We start from the raw sequence: 19751 nt of genomic DNA, 5'->3' as shown, positions 1-19751 counted from the left end.
AAAAGAATATCCTTGCCAATGAAGATATTTATCCAACAATTAAAATTAGGATATCAAGTTAAAAAAAGTTTGCAAATCTAGTAAATTACAATCACAAGACAAGTGAGTTTACGTTAGAAACGGAAGACTTTAAAAAAGAATAAGAAACAGTAAAAAAAAAACAGTCAGGTTTTCCACTGAAGATAGAAAACAGCAAATAATAAACATGAATATGCATTGGTGTAAATAATGTATCGTCGTACAGTATGATGATGAATGCTTTCTAAAAAAAAGAAGTTTGATAGATAAATAAAATTTAGACTATTCATAATATGCATGACAATATGAATATAGCCAAATATTTGTTTACAAGTTTAGAACAAGAACCACCTTAGAAAATTATGATGATGGATTATCTCAATCTTTGAAATCTTTCTTTAATTTTCCTTTTCTCGATCCACTGAAGGAAAACATGCAGGTTACATTGTTTACAAAAAATACCTTGACATATTTCCAAGATGTTATAAATCTTGCAAAAACGACGTGAAGGACCTTTATGTTGCTATATGTTCGATTTATCGCCGAGTTCTAATCTTTACTCATTGTAGTGAATATTAGAATATAATAACTAAATACGAATCGAATCGATTTAAAAAAAGCAACACAAATAAGCACAAAAACATGATTTCTCAATCATTTAATATAACGACATTTATTACATGTAAACGACCAGTAATAAAGCCATATTCAACACGCGTAATTAACTCCTAACACACTGACACTCTGTCGAGTCGGTGTACCTGCTGTTTTCACATCTTCTGTCAATTAAAGGGCTGTCTCTGTCCTCTGACTATAAGCCGGTTTTGTGAGGGTATATTTCACACGTTTGTTAAATATCGGCCGAATGAACCACCCCCCCCCCCCCCAAAAAAAAAACCAAAAAACAAAAACGACTGATGTCCGGTATACAGGGGATGCCGGTTTTCTAAGGGTTTACATAAAAAAGAGAGAGGGCCGGGGTGCCGGTTTTAAGAAGTTTCACTGTATCATGACTATTTACTTGTTTTGGAATGTAAAGCTAGAGAGGTACATTTAAGCGTTTAGAATATAATAATAATGGTTCTTAAATAATACTTATTATCATTATTATCATTTGTACTTTAATTGATGTCGATAACACTTATATGCATTCTTGATTGATAAAAATCCATAAATCAATCATACAATGCATATGAAAAGCAAAACGACTTGTTTTATTGTTTTTATGACACCTTATCTTCACAAAGCGAGAATGTTTCAAAAGACGAAGAAGAAAACAGCAAATCATTTGGGGTATAAAATAGGAAAATTGAATAGATGTATAGCATTTAAATTTCTAATATTATTCATTCAGATATAGGATAAGATGAATGGTTATACACCCTATCTATTCTGTATTCTATGTTAGTAATGAAGATTTGTTTGTTTAGAAAAACTACCCTCTAAAAACAAAAACAAAAACGAAGAAAATTCAAAGTTCGTTATTTAAAAAAAAACAAAACAAAACAAAAAAACCCCCAAAACAACTCTGATAATACTTCATCTTAATGAAATGAATGAGTACGATTTAAAGCCAATGCATCTTATCGTTGAATTTGGTTTTCCCAGTCAGGGCCATATATATATTTGGCTACAAACGAAAACCTTTACTCTGTACAGAAAACCAACATGAAAACTCTTGTAATTATTTGTTTATTGGCCTCCGTCTTTACCTTTTCTGAAGCTTGTTCATGTACAGGAGGACATCCCCAAAGACATTTCTGTGACGCAGATTTTGGTAGGTATCTTATTGTTTTGTTTTTGTTTTTTGGTTTTTTTTGGGGGGGGGGAGGGAGGGTTACCGATGGCTCGACACACCAATGAAATATTTGATTGATCGATGAAGTATCATTTTTTTTGCTACATTTTTGGTAGAAATCGAGATCATCATTTTAGCTGCGATCAAGATATATTAGAGCTAAAAAATTTGTATAAATTATGCACAATACTATTATCAATAAATGAATACAAAAGACGGCTATATTAATTAACTACATGTATGTACTATTTTTGAAAAAAAAAATTAAAATGAAAAACTAGAATTGTATATATATATATATATATATTTTTTAAATTTATGGACAAAACCTGCAAATAAACTGTTACCTGCATTGCACAACTGCTGTACAATATAATATAAACACGAAATTGAAAGAGGTGTTGAAATTAAAGGAAAATTGTTAAATCATAAAATCGAACCAGTTCTGACTGCAATTAAATTTTTCCGGAACGAAATTACATAAAATTGAAATGAATCATAATTTTACAAACATTTCAGGTTATCTGGCCGTAAAATGGTTTAGTCATTTACTAACTTTATAGTTCATATCAATTGCTCCGAATAATCAGCAGTTAATTTGTAAAATTTTAATTTAAAATATTTCTGATCGCAATCATATTTTAATTTCAATCGGGATCGTTTCAAAAACGATAAACGATTTTGGATAAATGGCCATTTTTTCTAAAATTTTGCATTTTCATTACAATTTCTTTGTAAATTATCATTGTTTAGTAGGTCCTTTATGTGACTATATGTTATTCTTTGAATTTTATCTAAAAATTCAAAAGATAAGATGAATTACAATTTTTTATTTTCAGAATTATTTTGTAATTAAAAAAAGAAACACTTTGTCTAACAATCTTTCGCATGAATTTATTCATAATCATATTTCACATAAATTGACATCAAGTTTTAAGCTCTAAAACACCATGTTTGGTTGCAAAACAGTTTTTTCCTTTTCACTGAAAAATTACCAAAAAAAAAAACATTTTAAAAAACTGGAAGCGGAAGCCAATATTGATCTCTGTTTTGTGAAATATATTTGAAAAAAGATTCTCTGTTGACTCACCAAATAAAATTTTGGTGTGTCGAGGAACCTTAAACTCTGAGTACATTTATTTATAGTAGGCTTATTAATAACTTGGTGTAGTATTTCAAAAAGAAAATACAATTGCTTTGAGAAAACATAAATTGAATATTAAGAACGCAAAAAGGTGTTAGAAAAAATTAAACTTATATTATCATAAAAATATATAATTTTTTATATGCATGTACGTTACATTTTTAAGACAACAAGTATAATTTCACATCGTGGGATAAAAAAAAATTAAAAGAACTTTCAATGTTCCAAATTCTTTACCATTTTAGTTATTAGAGCAAGGATTTTGCGGCGGACTTTAACAGGTGGCCCAACTTTACAGGGTGTTTACTATACAGTAATGATACGGCAGTATTACAAGGTATGATTTCGTTGACATCCCTATCAAATAATTCAAAAATAATCGTATATACACATGTATGAATGTAAAAAAAACCCCAAAAATAATGTAATATGTACAATGAGTTATGAAAAGAAAAAAAAAACTTTAATCTATTTTTGAATTTTCGAAAGTCAAGAGAGAATATGGATCACTACACTGCTTACCACAAGAAACAAAATGGTCTATGTGACTTAAGTTGAACTCATAGCAAAAAGCAGTCATCGCTTATCTTTTTTGTTTGCATCTATAATTGCATCAGAACAACCTTTGCTATTTTCATCAATATCAGGTAATCTTGACTTAAAAATTCGACAATATATTAGGCATATACACCGTACTTGATTCTATGCACTATCAATATACTTTTCTGTTGCATGGATTCAGCTTACAATTGACTACATAGGTTTTTGTATATGGAAAATATCATATGCTTGTATGCACTTATTTTGATAAGCGGCCATTTAATATTATATAATTATTAAACCATTTGAAAACTTGCTTCTTACGCATTCAAAGTTTGCAAATGTGATTATATCGGAATACACCTATCGTAGGTATGGGGAAAATAGATAAAACAAATAAAAAATAGATAAAAGAAAACCAAGATAAATAGATAAAAGTTTTTCTCAATGTTCAGGAGTGTATTACACAAGATATCTGCACCTAACACCTAAAAGTTTGGTTACGAAACAAAATGATATGTACATGAACTGCCCAAAAGGAGCTTCATCAGTGTATTTTTTTTTCGGCCATTTATAGCGCGTTCTTTTGTTCGTTGTAAAATGCAGTAAATAATGGCCGGTTGATGTATGTTACAATTTAAACAATCAAATTGACGACTTATTACAAAATATAATAAAGGCTAACTCACACAAATTAAAAAAAAAACCAATGATACACTTTTATAAAATGATGAAAGACATATTTCAAAACAATCAATGTTTATCGGTTATATTATTCAAATTTGATGGAGATTTATTTTTCTTGATTATAGGTGGGATGCAAAAGCTAGAAGAACACCCATTTAAAAAGTTTTACGAAACAGCGCTACCCTAATAACGTAGTCCAAATTCGTCAAATTTAGAAGATTTAACAGATTAAATATTGCATTTTCCGTATTCTTTATTGTTTACAAACAATTTTTAGTGAGAGAATGACCACTGTTGTAACATTTCTGGTATTTCATTTGCAAATACATGCCTTTATGTTACATTGTCATCTGTTGTATTTCACATGGAAAGTTGTTGACACAGTTAGAAAAAAACCCTTTATTTCAAAATCCTTTTTAGCACATTCTTTCCATATATAAATAGCAGATTATTTTATAAACTGTAGAACATTGAATATTACGAATTAAAATGATTTACAGTAAACCGATAATAAGTGTACTTTAGATTTAACATTCTAAAGTTTCAGTGCTCCCTCATCGGTACATGTATGCCGCTTGTGGTTGTTATACTCATATCTTGTATACATATAGAGAGGACCTCGAACAGGACGTCGAATACAGAGGATATACACAGCTCTCCATGGCGCCTCCTGTGGTGTGTCATTTCGGATTGGTCGTGAATACATCATTGCCGGTAATAGCGTAATCAATCATACTGTAAACTGTATTACATTTAGCTGTGTATTCTTTTTAGCGCTTTTGGCTGAATGCGGCTTCCGCTAAATCAAGTACATCGGTAAATGACATGCAAATATGTAAAAGAATAGTCATATCCAGGAATACGCTAATTCAAATCCACGCGAACTTGTTCAAAAATTTATTTCTGCAAAATATTGTACACGCTAAATATAATAGGTTTACAGTAATTTCAGACTGTAAGACTATTTGTTTTGTCGTTCTGTGAAAAGTGTTAATATATTTTGTGTTGAAAATAAGGATTTAAAAAATTAAAATCGATTATTTAACTCTAGAGTACACATGTGTTGTGTTCTAAGCACATTTTTTTTTTATAATTTTTTTTTCGTACAATTCACGATATAATATTTGCAATGCGAATATTTTACCATTTTTGAAGAAAACAATACTACATGTACATTCATTGTATATGATTTTCAGGGTTTATTCAAAATAACAGAAGATGGAGTGCACAGCTGTGTAGTTGGAACGTGGAAACATCTTCACTTACCCCGTTTCAGAGAAATGCACTGAGTAACGGCCTCTATAGAAACAACTGTTTCTGTGAAGTAAGTCTGCTTAATAATTAAAAATCTGATTGAATCGTATTGTAAATATAAATAATCTTATACCGACTTTGGGTCAGCATTCATGAAGAAAACAATTTAAATCTCCAGTCTTGCCTGCAAACTCCCCAGCGGGCGTTTTAACGTTGAACGTCAAGCAGGAACGTTGAATCAACGTTGAAACATTGTTGCATGTTAAAGTTGAAGCTATGTTGAAAATGTGACGTTGTTTCAACGCACAAGTTCAATTCTGTTTCAACGTAGAAAACACTTAATGGAGTTTATCTTTAGTTAAAAAATATGTTGATGTCACGTTGAAATCAGTCAGAATTAGGTAACGTTTTTAGTAAAATGTAACATTTAAAGATACTTTTTGTTAATGTGAGCTAATTTATGTGTTTTGACACTTTATTGTGGAAAATGGATCCAAATTAATTGTAGTATATATCTACACAAAGAATCCATGAGCATATCGCCAATCGGTAGGTATCCATGTTTTCCATAATAAGGAACAAAGGATGTTAACACAAAAAGTTTAAGAATTCATAACAGTCAGTTCATCTAGCGCATTTTGTAGACTATTGTAAAACCAGGAATCAGAATACTCCAGTTTAATATAAAACAGTCACAATAGTCCAAAAACTGAAACTTTTGTAAATGCTTCATACAGTGTATCCTAGAACTGACTTTTTTCCCTAACTAGCGTTCTTCGCGGTCAAACGGACATAAAACAGCCTAGTTAATTACATAAAGACTGAGTTCAGCAGTGCTTGCAGTAGTAATGGGTCCGCATCCTCTTATCACAGACCTAGTTAATGCAGTAGCTATTTGTTATACGCTCATATTACTTTGAAGTTACTAAATTCAAATTACTTAACAAAATTTCATCTGCTTAAGACGTTGTATCTACGTAGAAAATTGGTTAATATGTTTAACGCTGAAAAAATGGGTCTTTAGCGTATAATAAGCGTTGGGGTATGGTTTGTTTTTCAACGTTGCAACTTCTACGTTAATTCAAATTAAAATTCTAGACTATAGTAAATAAACATCTTCATGTCCCTTTTAAAAATAAAGAAAATTAATAGAGCAAATTCCTGTGCTCCTGTTCAAGCAAAGATAAATGTATTTTAAGGTTTTAATTGATTTTTTATATATGAATATTTTTGCGAGTTTGTTCTTTATTATTTTTTGAAAAATTGCCACTCAACAATAAATACTTCAAATCATAGTCTGTGTTGTGTTTATAAAATATGGCTGAAAACTTAATGTGCATTGCCCAATGATAAAAAGGCGTTCGTATCTCAATTTTCATAATCTATTGAGTTACTAGCAATAAAACATGTGCTTATCATGCAATTGTTTTAACAGATCTTTGACTGTACTTGGCTGACCGACCTTGATACCTTTCGCTGCCCAAGTTCAACACGGAATAGGTGTGTGGTCAGAGACAACAGCCATTGTTTTAGGAAGAAAAATGCTTGTATTAACAATGGTAGGGGTTGTCGATGGCAAGCCTCATCTTGTGCAAGCTTTGGTGAATTGGCTTCTCTAAATGTATTAGCTGGTCCTTCATTACAATAAAAAAATGACAAAAGAATTTGTTTTTTTTTTTTTGTCAGTTAAACATAATAAGAGAATTGAGTTACATTCATGTAGCGACATGTATGTTTATGCATCTCTAAAAATAAATTTAGATAAATTTTGAACTAAAACCAAATTTTTTTCAATAGCAGTATACATTTTGCCAAGGCCAAAATAACCCTTGATGGTATTAGGAGTACAAAGGCTTCACACGCTTTTTATTATTATGTGTGCATTTTATATGTGCAAAATTCAACTCAAAACAATCCATCATTTTAAGTATAATACAGATAAATAGTTTTATCTATCTTAGAGCAATGAATATAAAGCATGAACAATTTTAAAGAAAAGTAGATCAATTTATGGGACTACCGTAAAATTGTACACCAATTCATTACCAAGAATTATTTTTCCTTTGACAAACATGCATTTACGAAATACAATAGCAAAAATATGTTTGATCAAATTATATGTGCTATCACTGGATGGAAAATCTGGATTCAGCGCTGTGGAAACCCTTTTGGAAACTTAGCGGAAACTTAAGGTTACTTTAAGTTTCTGACAGGTTTCACCTCTGAAACTTCAAGTGTCGTTTTGTTTCAGCAGTGCTGGAACTTAGGCTGTCCACGAATACAAATGATTTCCGCAACTGAAACTTATTGAAAGTTGAAGTTTCTGCATAGTGTCAACCTATAGCTACATATACGATTGGGATATATATTGTTTACGAAGGGTTTCCGCAGCTGAAACTTACTTAAACTTGAAGTTTCTGCACAGTTTTAACTTCCATAAACTGATGGAATACCAATTGTTTACAAATGGTTTTCGCAACTTAAACTTACTTTTTTTTTTTGCTTAGACAAAAGCTAAGCAAGGTTTCTAATACATGTACATGTAAAAACAACGAAGTTTGAAACAGTTCCAATTTTGTTTTGTTCACAAAACTAAAAAAATAAATGTTTCAAATAATAAATAAAATACAGCTAAGATACAATAACGAAGAAACGTTGATAAAGCAAGCACCTGATTAAAGACTTTTATTTAAAAAAGATAAAATTGCATGACAAAAATACTTCCAATAAGAATTTGTACTTTCGTACTTATACTTGTTTTCTTTTAAATTAAATACATATAAAACATCCCCTAATATTGCAAAAAATTTAACTTTTTCTGAAAAACAAAATGCAATTAACAAAATTATTCCATGTTCAAGCATTAACAAAAACCTTCACTCTTATAGTACAACAACATAATACAAATCAAGTGTAATTGCCTCAAGTTTGTCCGGAACTCTAATAAATGTGAACACCGTAAAATATATTCTTTAAATGGTTAAAGTGTCCATCTTTTGTGATAAAAAACATTCATTACAAGATACTGACTATAGAGGTCTGATTCAGATATGATTTAAATATATATGTCCATAAATTCCAAATAAGGCCACAGTGATCTTTTTATGAGTTGGATCAATTTTTTTCTTTAAAAGTCAAATAATCTAATGTCATATATAAGGTCAGTATTTGACTGCATATTATTAGATATTCCTAGAAGTCAAGAGTGACCTTCTCATTTTCTGTACGCATGTATATGTACGAACTGATCAGATTTGCCATAAACCTAAAAGTATCACAGATATGACCCAGAGTGAGATAAGAAAAGCTTAAATGTGAACACAGAACAAATGAAAAGCTAAACAATGATGCAGTGTATCAAATCATGTGCAAACATGTGATAAACACACGAAATAATTTTGCATCACACTTTATCCCTAATGAATATTGTTTTTAGTTAAACAAAGACTACCTTCCTGACATTTACTAAACTACCTAAATTGATATCTAGATTTTCTGAATCAGGATTTTTATTATGATTTTTCAGAAAAGGTTTGATAAGTATAAGTACACATAACTTAATTTTCAGTTCTCTTCAGGTCACATCGTAAAAATAAAAAAATAATATACTGGTAATGTACCAGTTATCGGCTAAGACCAGTTATCGGCTAAACTGAGAATTCGGGTTTATAGAACGCAACAATCCAAGATTTTTCAATTCAATCATGTTTCGAAAGAAGAAATGTAAATTTCCTTGACAACTTTCTTGAATAATTATGTTTTATACCTGAGCTTTACCTATCATTGTTTTCCGCTGATTTTACATCTTTGCATTTTCAGCAGTACAAGTGAGGAAAGTAACGTAATAAGTTTAAAATAGAACATTACCTCCTTGTGATACGTTATATATCCCTTCTGTAATTTGACATATATCAAAAATACATATAACATGTATAAACGACGGAATACACTAATTTCCGAGAGATTCGTAGCGGAGATGAACGCCTGAATACACAATTATGTATTGAATAGTCTATGACTTGGTGTATTACCGTATGATAATAAACGAATGATTTAATGAGTTTTGTTTGTAATGTATCATAATCCCGACTACTTTAGGCTGACCCTACAAGAGGCATAATTCAAATGAAATTTAGCAGAGTATAAAATCAACATGTACAGGGATTTTACTATGTTATTATCTCAAAGCCCATAACCGCTACAGTAAACCTTAAAAACTCCGCAAATTCGGGGCGTGCTAAATAGCACAAAACAAGATGTTTTGGGTTCCAGATAATGATATAAACTAATAGATTGATAAATAAGGAATTCGATATTTAAGGTATGTCAAGTTAAAGGCAAAAGTGTAACACTACCCCGAATATAATGAACGTTGAATTTTGCAAATATCAAAAGCGTATGACATTCAATACAAGTGCTGCTAGAATAATTTGCTCCCGTGTTGTAAATAAACAATACGTAGCATTTTCACTGAAATTGGAGAAGTTTAGGGGGTTTCCAATCAATAATGAAAATATTCTTAACAATAGGATTCAGACAGAAATACTAAAAAAAAAAAAATATGAACTAATTGCCGATTGAATTATTGTGTTTTTGTTGTTAGATTATCATTAACGCATTTATTCTATTGAAATATCTATATATGAAACAGAAGTCCTAGAATCTGTGACTTTTTTTTTCAAGCTCACTGCGTATATTAGGTTAAAGTGATAGTGAAAGTAACAATTATTCATGGATGAAACACCATTAATAAATCTTGATGTCGAATCGAAGGTCACATCAAGTGTTTTATCCTTTTCTTGTTAAATAAATTTGAATACATTCTGATTCCTACAGATATTGATATTAGTCAGAATATAGTGTGTGTTGAAGTGTGTTGTTATTTTTAATAGTCATTTATTTAATACAATGTACCTGCAACTCTATTATCACTGATCACATTCCTTTACAAATCAAAATATAAAAATAAACTTTAAGATGTCAACATTTTCAACACAGATACAAACAGAATACATTATAAATTCATGAATGACTGCAATCCCATCAATAGATTCCATTACAATTAAATTGTTTTTAAAAAGTAACTTTGAAAAATGTTTTTTTTTTTACAGAGAGCATCTGTATAACTACTGATTTTAACTAAGTCAAATGTATCTTGTAAAAAAAATTTAAGATTCGTTTGATGCTGTTAGACAAATTCAATGTTTTCTACCAGTTAGATGTCACTCGGTCCTTAGTTAAGCTTGTAACAAAAGTATTTTTTAAATCTCTTAGCAGTAGATTTTGGGTTCTAAAAAAATCTTTTACGTTATGCATCGTTATGAAGTTCATGTCAACTGCTTTACACCAAATAACAATAATGAAACTCTCTTCGACCAAACAATTCATATATTATAAATCTTGATATCTGTTTCAATACAATTTGAAAGCAATTATACGATTTGGATATCTTAAAAAAAACTTTTACGATAAATCATACCGCATTTCAACCATATCATTAACACCAACGTGTTGTCATTGAATCGGATACGTCAGACCCTTGCCATCTTCAGTCTGGTGTTCCACAGGGATCCGTCCTGGGACCAAAATTATATTGTTATTTTTTTCTTAACCAATTGGAGACATATGTCGTCACCATGGTTTCAGGTATCATTGTTATGCTGACGACACCCAAATATACATGATAATTAAAACCCATGAAAACTGGAACGACTACTTTCTACGACTCGAAAAATGTTTTCAGGATATAAGTAATTGGATATCAAATAATCTACTTAAATTAAACCAGGACAAATTTTTACAACAAAATTCCTATCCAAAAATGTGCCAGTCCTACAATTAAAAGTCGGAGAAAGCGTCATCAACAGTGTAATTTCAGTTCAAAATCTAGGCATCCATTTTGACAGTTTTCTTACCATGGAAAAGCAAGTTTCATACATCATTAAAACTTGTAACTATCATCTCAGAAACATTGGAAGAATCAGGGGATTTATCTCAACAGACGCTTGTAAGACATTGGTAAATTCCTTAGTAACTTCAAGACTCGACTATGGAAATACTTTACGTTTTAACATAAACAAAGGGTCTACGGATAAATTACAAAAAATCCAAAATATCGCAGCTCGACTTGTAACCAAAAAGAGAAAACGAGATCATATCACCCCTATTCTTGCTGACTTACATTGGCTTCCGGTTGAATTTCGTCCGAAATATAAAATTCTTGTTTTTACCTACTTGACAATTCATGGATTCGCTTCAGAATACTTGTAAACAGAAATTAGTTACAATCCGTATAATAAACTAGACTCTACGATCCGACGGGAGCTTGTCACTGATTTTACCTAAGGTGCGCACTTGAACATGCATATGGTGAAAGACAATTTTGCTTTGCTGCTCATTATTTATGGAACAGCCTTCCAGTGCATATCCGTCATGCCAAATCCGTTCAATGTTTTAAAAAAAACAATAGAAAACTTATTTTTATAAACTGGCTTTTAATTAATTTTTATGATATATATTCATGTGTGCGCAAACTTTTTATTATATAATTTTTTTTACCATAGATGATTGTAATATGTCTGCCTATATTATTAACATCTCCTTTTGTTTTATAGCTCTGCATTCTATGTTTTGTAATGTCCATTTTATGTCCATTTTATGTAAAGCGTCTTAGAGTGATAATTTTATTATATAGGGCGCTATAAAAAATATTATTATTATTATTTATTATTATCATTAGAATTTAATTGATGACGCTTAAACTCTCGGACAATTACTATAGAATATCAAATATTTTCTCGAAATATTTCATACTTATTTCATCACTGATCTAAGCAGGCGTCAAATTTAAGTTATCATTTGAAGTAAATTGAAACTATTTGATGTAAACAGCTTTGGAAATTCCCTACTTTTAATCTAATTTCAGGAAGTTTTCAATACAGAGGCATTTTGCTGGAAAGCAAATCTTACATTACACCGCTTAATTTAAACAGCAGAGAGACAAACTAATAAGCTTTTTTAAAGGGTTTTTCGTTGCTAAACAAAAATTCAGACAAACGTTATGAACTCTATTGTAAATGTTACTGCCCATGGAAAATGCATAAGTGGACAATACCAACTTATGAATGTACAGGATTCCTCCTTGTTTAATTCAAAACCCCGCTGAGTACAAGGTTTAACAAGCAAATAGCTGTTATGAAGGTCGGAAGAGATTGTGGTCCTGCTTCACAAGCCCATGTGCCAGATGCGTTACGTATCTGTTTTGAATGAGCTACATACGACACTCAATATCATTAAATCGTTATTGTTCTTTAACTAGTATAGTTAACGTCAATCGTTTTCCATCACCTGCAGTAATTAAACCTGATCCCAAAGAACCACATGTTTTACATTAAAGTATCGTTTGGTTGGCGAGATAACAAATGATACATGTACCTATCATTTATGTTTATGTACATAGGTTTGTCCATGCCCAGATTCGAATCAGAAACGTACTGAACATGAAACAAGCGCTCCCAGTAAATACCCATGCCAGTAATACATCATATTTACGTATGTCAGAAATATTAGTGACTTTAGTTTATGTTTTTATACACTAAATGCCTTGTGAATTATTTTCTCGTACTTTATGTGCATCAATAACTTACATTTACCTAAAGATTCATCAAGAAATTTGTTTGGCAGCATCACAACATGCCAACAAGCTCTCGTAGAACTATGCCAAACATGGCTGACGATTCACACGTCTAACATGGTTTCGTGAGGTCAGAAGGTAGGTTTTAAGTATCGCACAAGCTTTGGAAGAAAGTTGCTAACTTCGAGTTTTGGATTGGAGTAAAAATATTTAAGAGGAAGCGATGTTGTTGTAGGATCAGGTGTTGTTGAAACTGATACAAAATATATACATTTACTGCTTTGATAGCTCCAGTGGCAACACCAAAAATATATTACCTGAAAAATAAAATCCTTGCCAATGAAATTGTTTTGACATTTATTCTTATAGTCGAATATATTTGCAAATTACATTGTATATTATTTAGAAAAAAACAATCTACATTATGAAGTTGTGTTATTCTTTACACTGAAAGGTAAACGAATAGTATTAAAGGCTGACTAGGTGATAAAGTTTCATCCTGTTAATAAGAAACATCCGTGTTAAAAGAAAAAAAATGAAAAAATTCAAGTATATTCAGTAAGGTTTATTCTCTAACTTAACTCTGCTATTATGTGATGTAAACAAATTATTATCATTCCAAATTACAAAAAAGGTACCTCATGTTGCTTTCAAAAATTTGTGACAAATTAAGGTGAATGAAAAATTATTTTCTCTTTAACATTTCAGAATATAAATTGCATTCTTTCATGTATGATCTTTTAATGTCAATCTTGATAAAAATTGAAATTATTAGATTATCTAGCATTTAAGAAAATCTTCTCAACTGAACAATAACTAGAATATAAATACGATTGTGTTTCTGTGTTTACAACGTGGAGTACATGTAGTAGAGTATGATAATGGTACATGTAACAAAAACAATGTTTGATAAAGAAAACTATTTATATTATGCATGCAAAATACATTTAAACCTCTGCCATATCTGTTTACACGTCTAGTGCAAATGTCACCCTAGAAATTAAGGATGACTGATACCATTCATTCATCAAACCTTCCTTTCATTTCCCGTTTCTAAATCAACATAAGAGAAACATTAATTTTTCATTGTTTACAATAGAGACCTTGGCATATTACAAAGGCGTTATTTATATTGTTATTAGGGCGTTAAGAACATTTTATTGCTCTAGCTATTTTAAAACACAACAGTGTTTATAATTTGCATTTGTTTACATTTTTAGAAGTGCAAACGTGATTCATAATTTTGTTTACATTTTTTAGAAGTGAAAACGTGATTCATTATTTCTAGAGTGAAATACATGTAATTAATGTTAATTAGAATTTCTGTGTACATCTAACAGTTAAATTCCCCAATTCATTGCAATTCTATCTATTTTCGAATTTTTAATATCTCTATAACACAAAGAAAAAAAATGATATTTACATTCTATTACCGTACTTGTGCTCTGCCAAATGCTTTTACGTTTTATCAATATACAGCCCCTGAAATGTGCTTCTACAAAGTACATTTGTACACCATATGTACACCAGTTGCGCAACGTGATTCGGTATAATTTTTGGGAGTTGATTTTGATCAACTCTCCTATGCAGTTACTCTGGCAAACCGAAAGTGAAACAATGTTTGGACCTAAGCACAAATCATCACCGCTAACAAGACGTAGATCTTGAAAATAATAGATAAATTCGGTGTATTCTATGCTGTACCATTGTTTTTCAAAAGAAACGTGTTGATAAGTACCTTGAAAATAGTCAGATTTTATAGAGTATGAACAATTAAATTGCTTTTTGTAGTTGCATGTATTCCTACGCCAGAGTTCAATATATCTCGTTCAACCAGACGCTCGCCTGTCTCCGTAAATTTCCGACAAGCAGAGAGTCTGTCTTGGTAGTCGAAGATTTACGGAGACAGCCGAGCGTCTGGTTGAACGAGACTAGAGTTCAATATTGCTTGGATCCAGACGTGTACAATTTTTTTAAAACATTTCGATTACTGATACACAGTTTGATGGAATTAATAATACACAACATGATTCATACGGGGTTTTCTCGAAATTCTTGTGTGAAAAGTTCGAGAAATCATATTATAAAAATGTGCGTAATTCAAATACAGATTAGAAACTACTTTCAGGCAAAATAACATATCGTTGTTTTTAAAATTGATAATTATCAATGAAATTAACTCTCGACAGTACTTGTACTTTGATTGAACGTTACGGTTCAATTTCTGAACGGTGCAGTTTGTGTTTTGACGATTCGGTTATAAAATAAAAATAGTCACACATTTTGTAGACGCTTTGCATGCTTTACATGTACTACTTAAGTTGGCGTGGCCTGAATGTTTTCAATGTATTTCATTATGATGTTAATCTTCAATCTGATTAAAATTAGAACTTCCATTCATTACCCAGTTTTAAAAAAAATCAAATTACATCTTGCATAATTGACAAATGATTTATTGAGATATGATCAAAAGTCTTATTTTTAACCTGGGGATCAATAACTAATATTCAAGTTAAAATTGATAACAATAAATGATTAAAATAAAATGTTTTTCCTCCACATCCACCCCCATCCACCATCCCTCAATCAAACCTGGTTCTAAAGATTGAGAGTCTTCTTACATGTGTACGATAGCAAACTTCATTGGTATTTTTCTCTAGATGCACATTAAGATTTTGGAAATTGCTTTTTAAATTTTGAGACAAACAAAATATTGTATGTATTTGGGGCAATAGTAAAGTCTCCTAAACAAAGCAGGATCATCATTAGGCTAGGAATTACCCACATGGATCAAACACTACATATGAATAAGATAAAATACTTTATTATTTTTAGTTCTAGAAAGTCAGGGTTTCTCCAAGGGGGCATAAACTATATAACATTTGATGCGCAATGACACAAAGAGCAAGAATAAATATGGTTTAAGAATGGGGATCTTGAAAGTTATCAAAATATATTATCGTTTCCTATTTTGGGAAGGGGGGGGGGGGGGGTAAAGACAACAATGTATAAAGATCGCTCTTACTTTATTCAGGAAATTTTGTTTTTATTGTTTTGTTCCACTAGTATAAATTTGACAAGCATCTTTTTGTTCCTATTCACATTATTAGATATTTCTAATTCATTTTAAAAAGCAATCTTATCTGATGTTGTGAATAAACAAACAAACCTGCGTATTGCGGCAATCAAATTCCGTTTATAAAAATTACTAAAAAATGTTAAGTAAAAAAATAGCATTTTACTCCTGCAATTTTATTGAGACGGCTAATTTCCCTCATATCGTTACTTAACTTGCCCTGTTATTGTTTCAAACAACATCACCATCCCCGTAAAGTGGAGTGATGCGGCTCTCTCTCTCTCTCTCTCTCTCTCTCTCTCTCTCTGAACATTAACAATGTATTTTTAAATTCAAGCACAAGTACACAGTTAAATGTACATGCAAAATAGCGATTCCATGTATTGTTGACATTTCTTTTAAGTTTAAGAAACCCATCATATTCGTTTTTGGATACCTGAAGGATGATTGAAGATCTATGACATGAGGTTAAACATGTTTGTATATGACCCAATTAAAAACAAATAGCGCATAGTTAAAGTACACAATATTTAATCCGGTTTCTTTAGATAAATCAACTGATATTAATTTTATCTGGTTAATTACCGACAATTTAATCTCCGTCTGGTTTCATCAAGCAACAGTGGTCATTCAATCCGTGTATGGAAGATGCACGCTTATTGCATGGTGAGGTACATTTCTTCTTTTTTGAAGCGTCTTTGCATACATGTAATTATCAATGCAGGATTTTGTACGGTAGAGTTAGTTTTGTCAGTTTAACTGTGTGTTACTTTTCTTATACGGTTTGTTTTGAAGGTGTAATAGCAAGGTTCAGGGTCTGTAAATTATATTTTAAAGAAAATAACCTGAGATTTAAATATATCATAACCATAGAAACTGACAATTTCTATTGTTCGTGTCGTTAGCCATTTTTAGTGCTTTTTATATTCAGTTTACTGGCTTAGTATCTATATATTAGATCCGACACTTTAAAGATGCCTAGTGTTGTTGATTCTATTCAGTGCTTTATATATATATATATATATATATATATATATATATATATATATATATATATATATATATATATATATATATATATATCTAAAGAGTGGTTTGAATAAATCAAAAAGACAACTTGATCTCTATTTTAGTTGTTAGTGCAAGGATTTGGAGGAGGATTGAAACAGGCACCTCACCTTATGAGGATGTATACTATTTAGTAACGATAAATAGGCATTACAAGGTATGAATTTACTGATATCCCTATCGAATAATTAATGTATCTCAACGTAGGAATATATGGCATAAAACGATTAGTTAACGTTGCAAATCAGAATAGTTAATCGTAACGTATCAATCCATTACTTTGCACTGACAATATCACAGAGACACTATTTTATAAAAGGAGCCATTTACATTTCTGTACATTAGAATCTTAATGTATAACGGACTTACATTGCATTCACAAAGTGTGTGTATTTGTGTGTTTCAATAATCATACTTTAAATTAATTCTGCCTTGGTATATGTACTGAAAAGAAAACTGATACTTTATGATTTGTTATTTTCCACCTACTTGAAAATTATACCAATTGAAAGCTCTTTGCACTCATATAATGCATACCACGTTGATGCATGCTGAGACACACTAGCAAATATTGCTGGTGAAAATATAGTCTTATATCAATGAATTTTTCGTGAAGGCGTAATTTTAATCATACAATAGTATTGAGAGACGATTGTGTTTATCATTCCTGAAAAATTCTTTTCCAAAAACAAATTATTTTGTAATGTAGTCATTTGTTAAAAGTTAAGGTTGGTGCTACCTCAATTTGAAATAAAAATAACAGTTCAGATCTTTTTGCCACTTATATATTTTATTTAGGATAGCTGAATGGTCAAGAAATTTTTTTAGGCTATTTAATCACCTTAAGGCGAAGATATATAAAATGTTTAATTTTAAAGCTATACTCAGTAAAGCTTGGGTTGTTCCTTTACTTAATATGTTTAAAGCACAACATGTTATTTTCAAAGGTTTAAAGGGAAATCGGATGGCATATCTGTCGACCATCCTGATTCTTTAAATGACACCTTATATTATCACGAGTAGATTTATATTCATTTTTGAATGTTTACTGTTAAAAAAATTTAAGGAAATTCTGAAGTTTCTGTGTATCCTATTAAGTTCGTGTACTAGTATGCCGCTTTTGATTTCTAATACTTTTATTCTATATATTATAGGGAGGAACTTGAATAGGTGGGATATCACAACGGATATACACTGCTCGCCACGGTGCTACCTGTGGCGTGTCATTTCAGATTGGTCGTCAATACATCATTGCTGGTAATTATGTTACTTTTTAACCATTTTTTAAACATTTTTTACACATTCTGTATTTTGTTTTACATGATTTTTTTTAAAGACAGATTGCATCTAAACTTTGATTTATATCTCCTTTTTGAAATGGGAATATTAGTTTTGAAATAAACATGCGTTAATTTTAAAGTAGATTCTGATTTTTCGTAAACTTGTTAGATGTAAAACATATACTATGATTATTCTAATTAATATATAATCATCATTTGAAATAAAAAAAGTACTGAATTCTAAATATATATATATTTTTCAGGTGATATCCAAAATAACAGATGGAGAGCAAGTTTATGTAGTTGGAACCCTCAAACATCCTCACTTACCCAATTTCAGAGAAATGCACTGAGATATGGTTATTATAGAAACAATTGTTTCTGTAATGTAAGTCTTATTTGACAAACTAAAGAATCATTTCGTAATAAAAACTTATTCTCTCAATTTTAACCATCTTTACCAAATGTGGGAATGAACAATTCTGATCAAAATCTTGTTGTTGTGAGCTTTTCACGTTTTCCTCCTCTGCAAAAACAGTAGGCAAATTTCAACAAGATTTCTTACAGGACGTCTTTGAGTAGATGGCTTTAAAGTTTGTTTAAAGGGAGGACCTGTTTTACATTAACCCCTTTTATTTAAAAAAAAACTTTGCCAAATTTAAATAAACGTGATACAAAAACATCTCTGGGTAAGATGAGATTTATCCTTTTCAGATGGGATTTATTATTTGTAAACAATGAAAACAGATTGGGATGTTCCAAAAATCTTCTCAAGAGCCAAATCAAACACAAATTTTACATTAGGTTTTTAAACTATGGTAAATTTAGGTGTAGTCAAATTATTGCCAATTGGGTTAGGCAAGTGACTTAATACAGTGATAAGTTAAATATAAAAAAAATCCCAAATGATTAATCATATTGTATGTTTTAATTTGAGAATAAGGCGCAAAACTTAGTTCACATGTCAATCATCTAAAATCCATTTAGATATAAGGGTGGAGACCTAAATTATTAACCAATTTTTTGGTGACCAATGTCACAAGGCATTTCATTTTAAATATGGGGTCCCAAACATAAATAATAATTTCCATGAAATTATTGGTAACATTTGGCCTGAAAATTGATAATAAAAAGAGATCAAACATACGTTTATATTTTAAACTATCATTCAATTATGATTTTAATACAGTATAAAGTTGAACACATAAAAAAAAACACGCTTTACTGGTGACTTCAAACGCAAGTACATATTT

At 30.5% G+C, this 19751-nt stretch overlaps 1 protein-coding gene across 1 annotated transcript; it reads left to right on the top strand.

Moving 5' to 3' along the window:
- Positions 1-1681: 1681 nt before the first annotated feature.
- Positions 1682-7092, top strand: LOC128158863 (metalloproteinase inhibitor 2-like). The gene is made up of 5 exons (XM_052821838.1): positions 1682-1795; positions 3206-3297; positions 4799-4901; positions 5384-5511; positions 6877-7092. Exons 1-5 carry the CDS (start codon positions 1687-1689, stop codon positions 7087-7089), a joined length of 645 nt encoding a protein of 214 aa, XP_052677798.1. The 5' UTR covers positions 1682-1686; the 3' UTR covers positions 7090-7092.
- Positions 7093-19751: the final 12659 nt, after the last annotated feature.

The sequence above is a fragment of the Crassostrea angulata genome, chromosome 8 (genome assembly GCF_025612915.1).
Source record: "Crassostrea angulata isolate pt1a10 chromosome 8, ASM2561291v2, whole genome shotgun sequence".
Lineage (NCBI taxonomy): Eukaryota > Metazoa > Mollusca > Bivalvia > Ostreida > Ostreidae > Magallana > Magallana angulata.
Note: the sequence above shows the minus strand (reverse complement) of the source record. Positions and strands in the feature narration are given on the sequence as shown.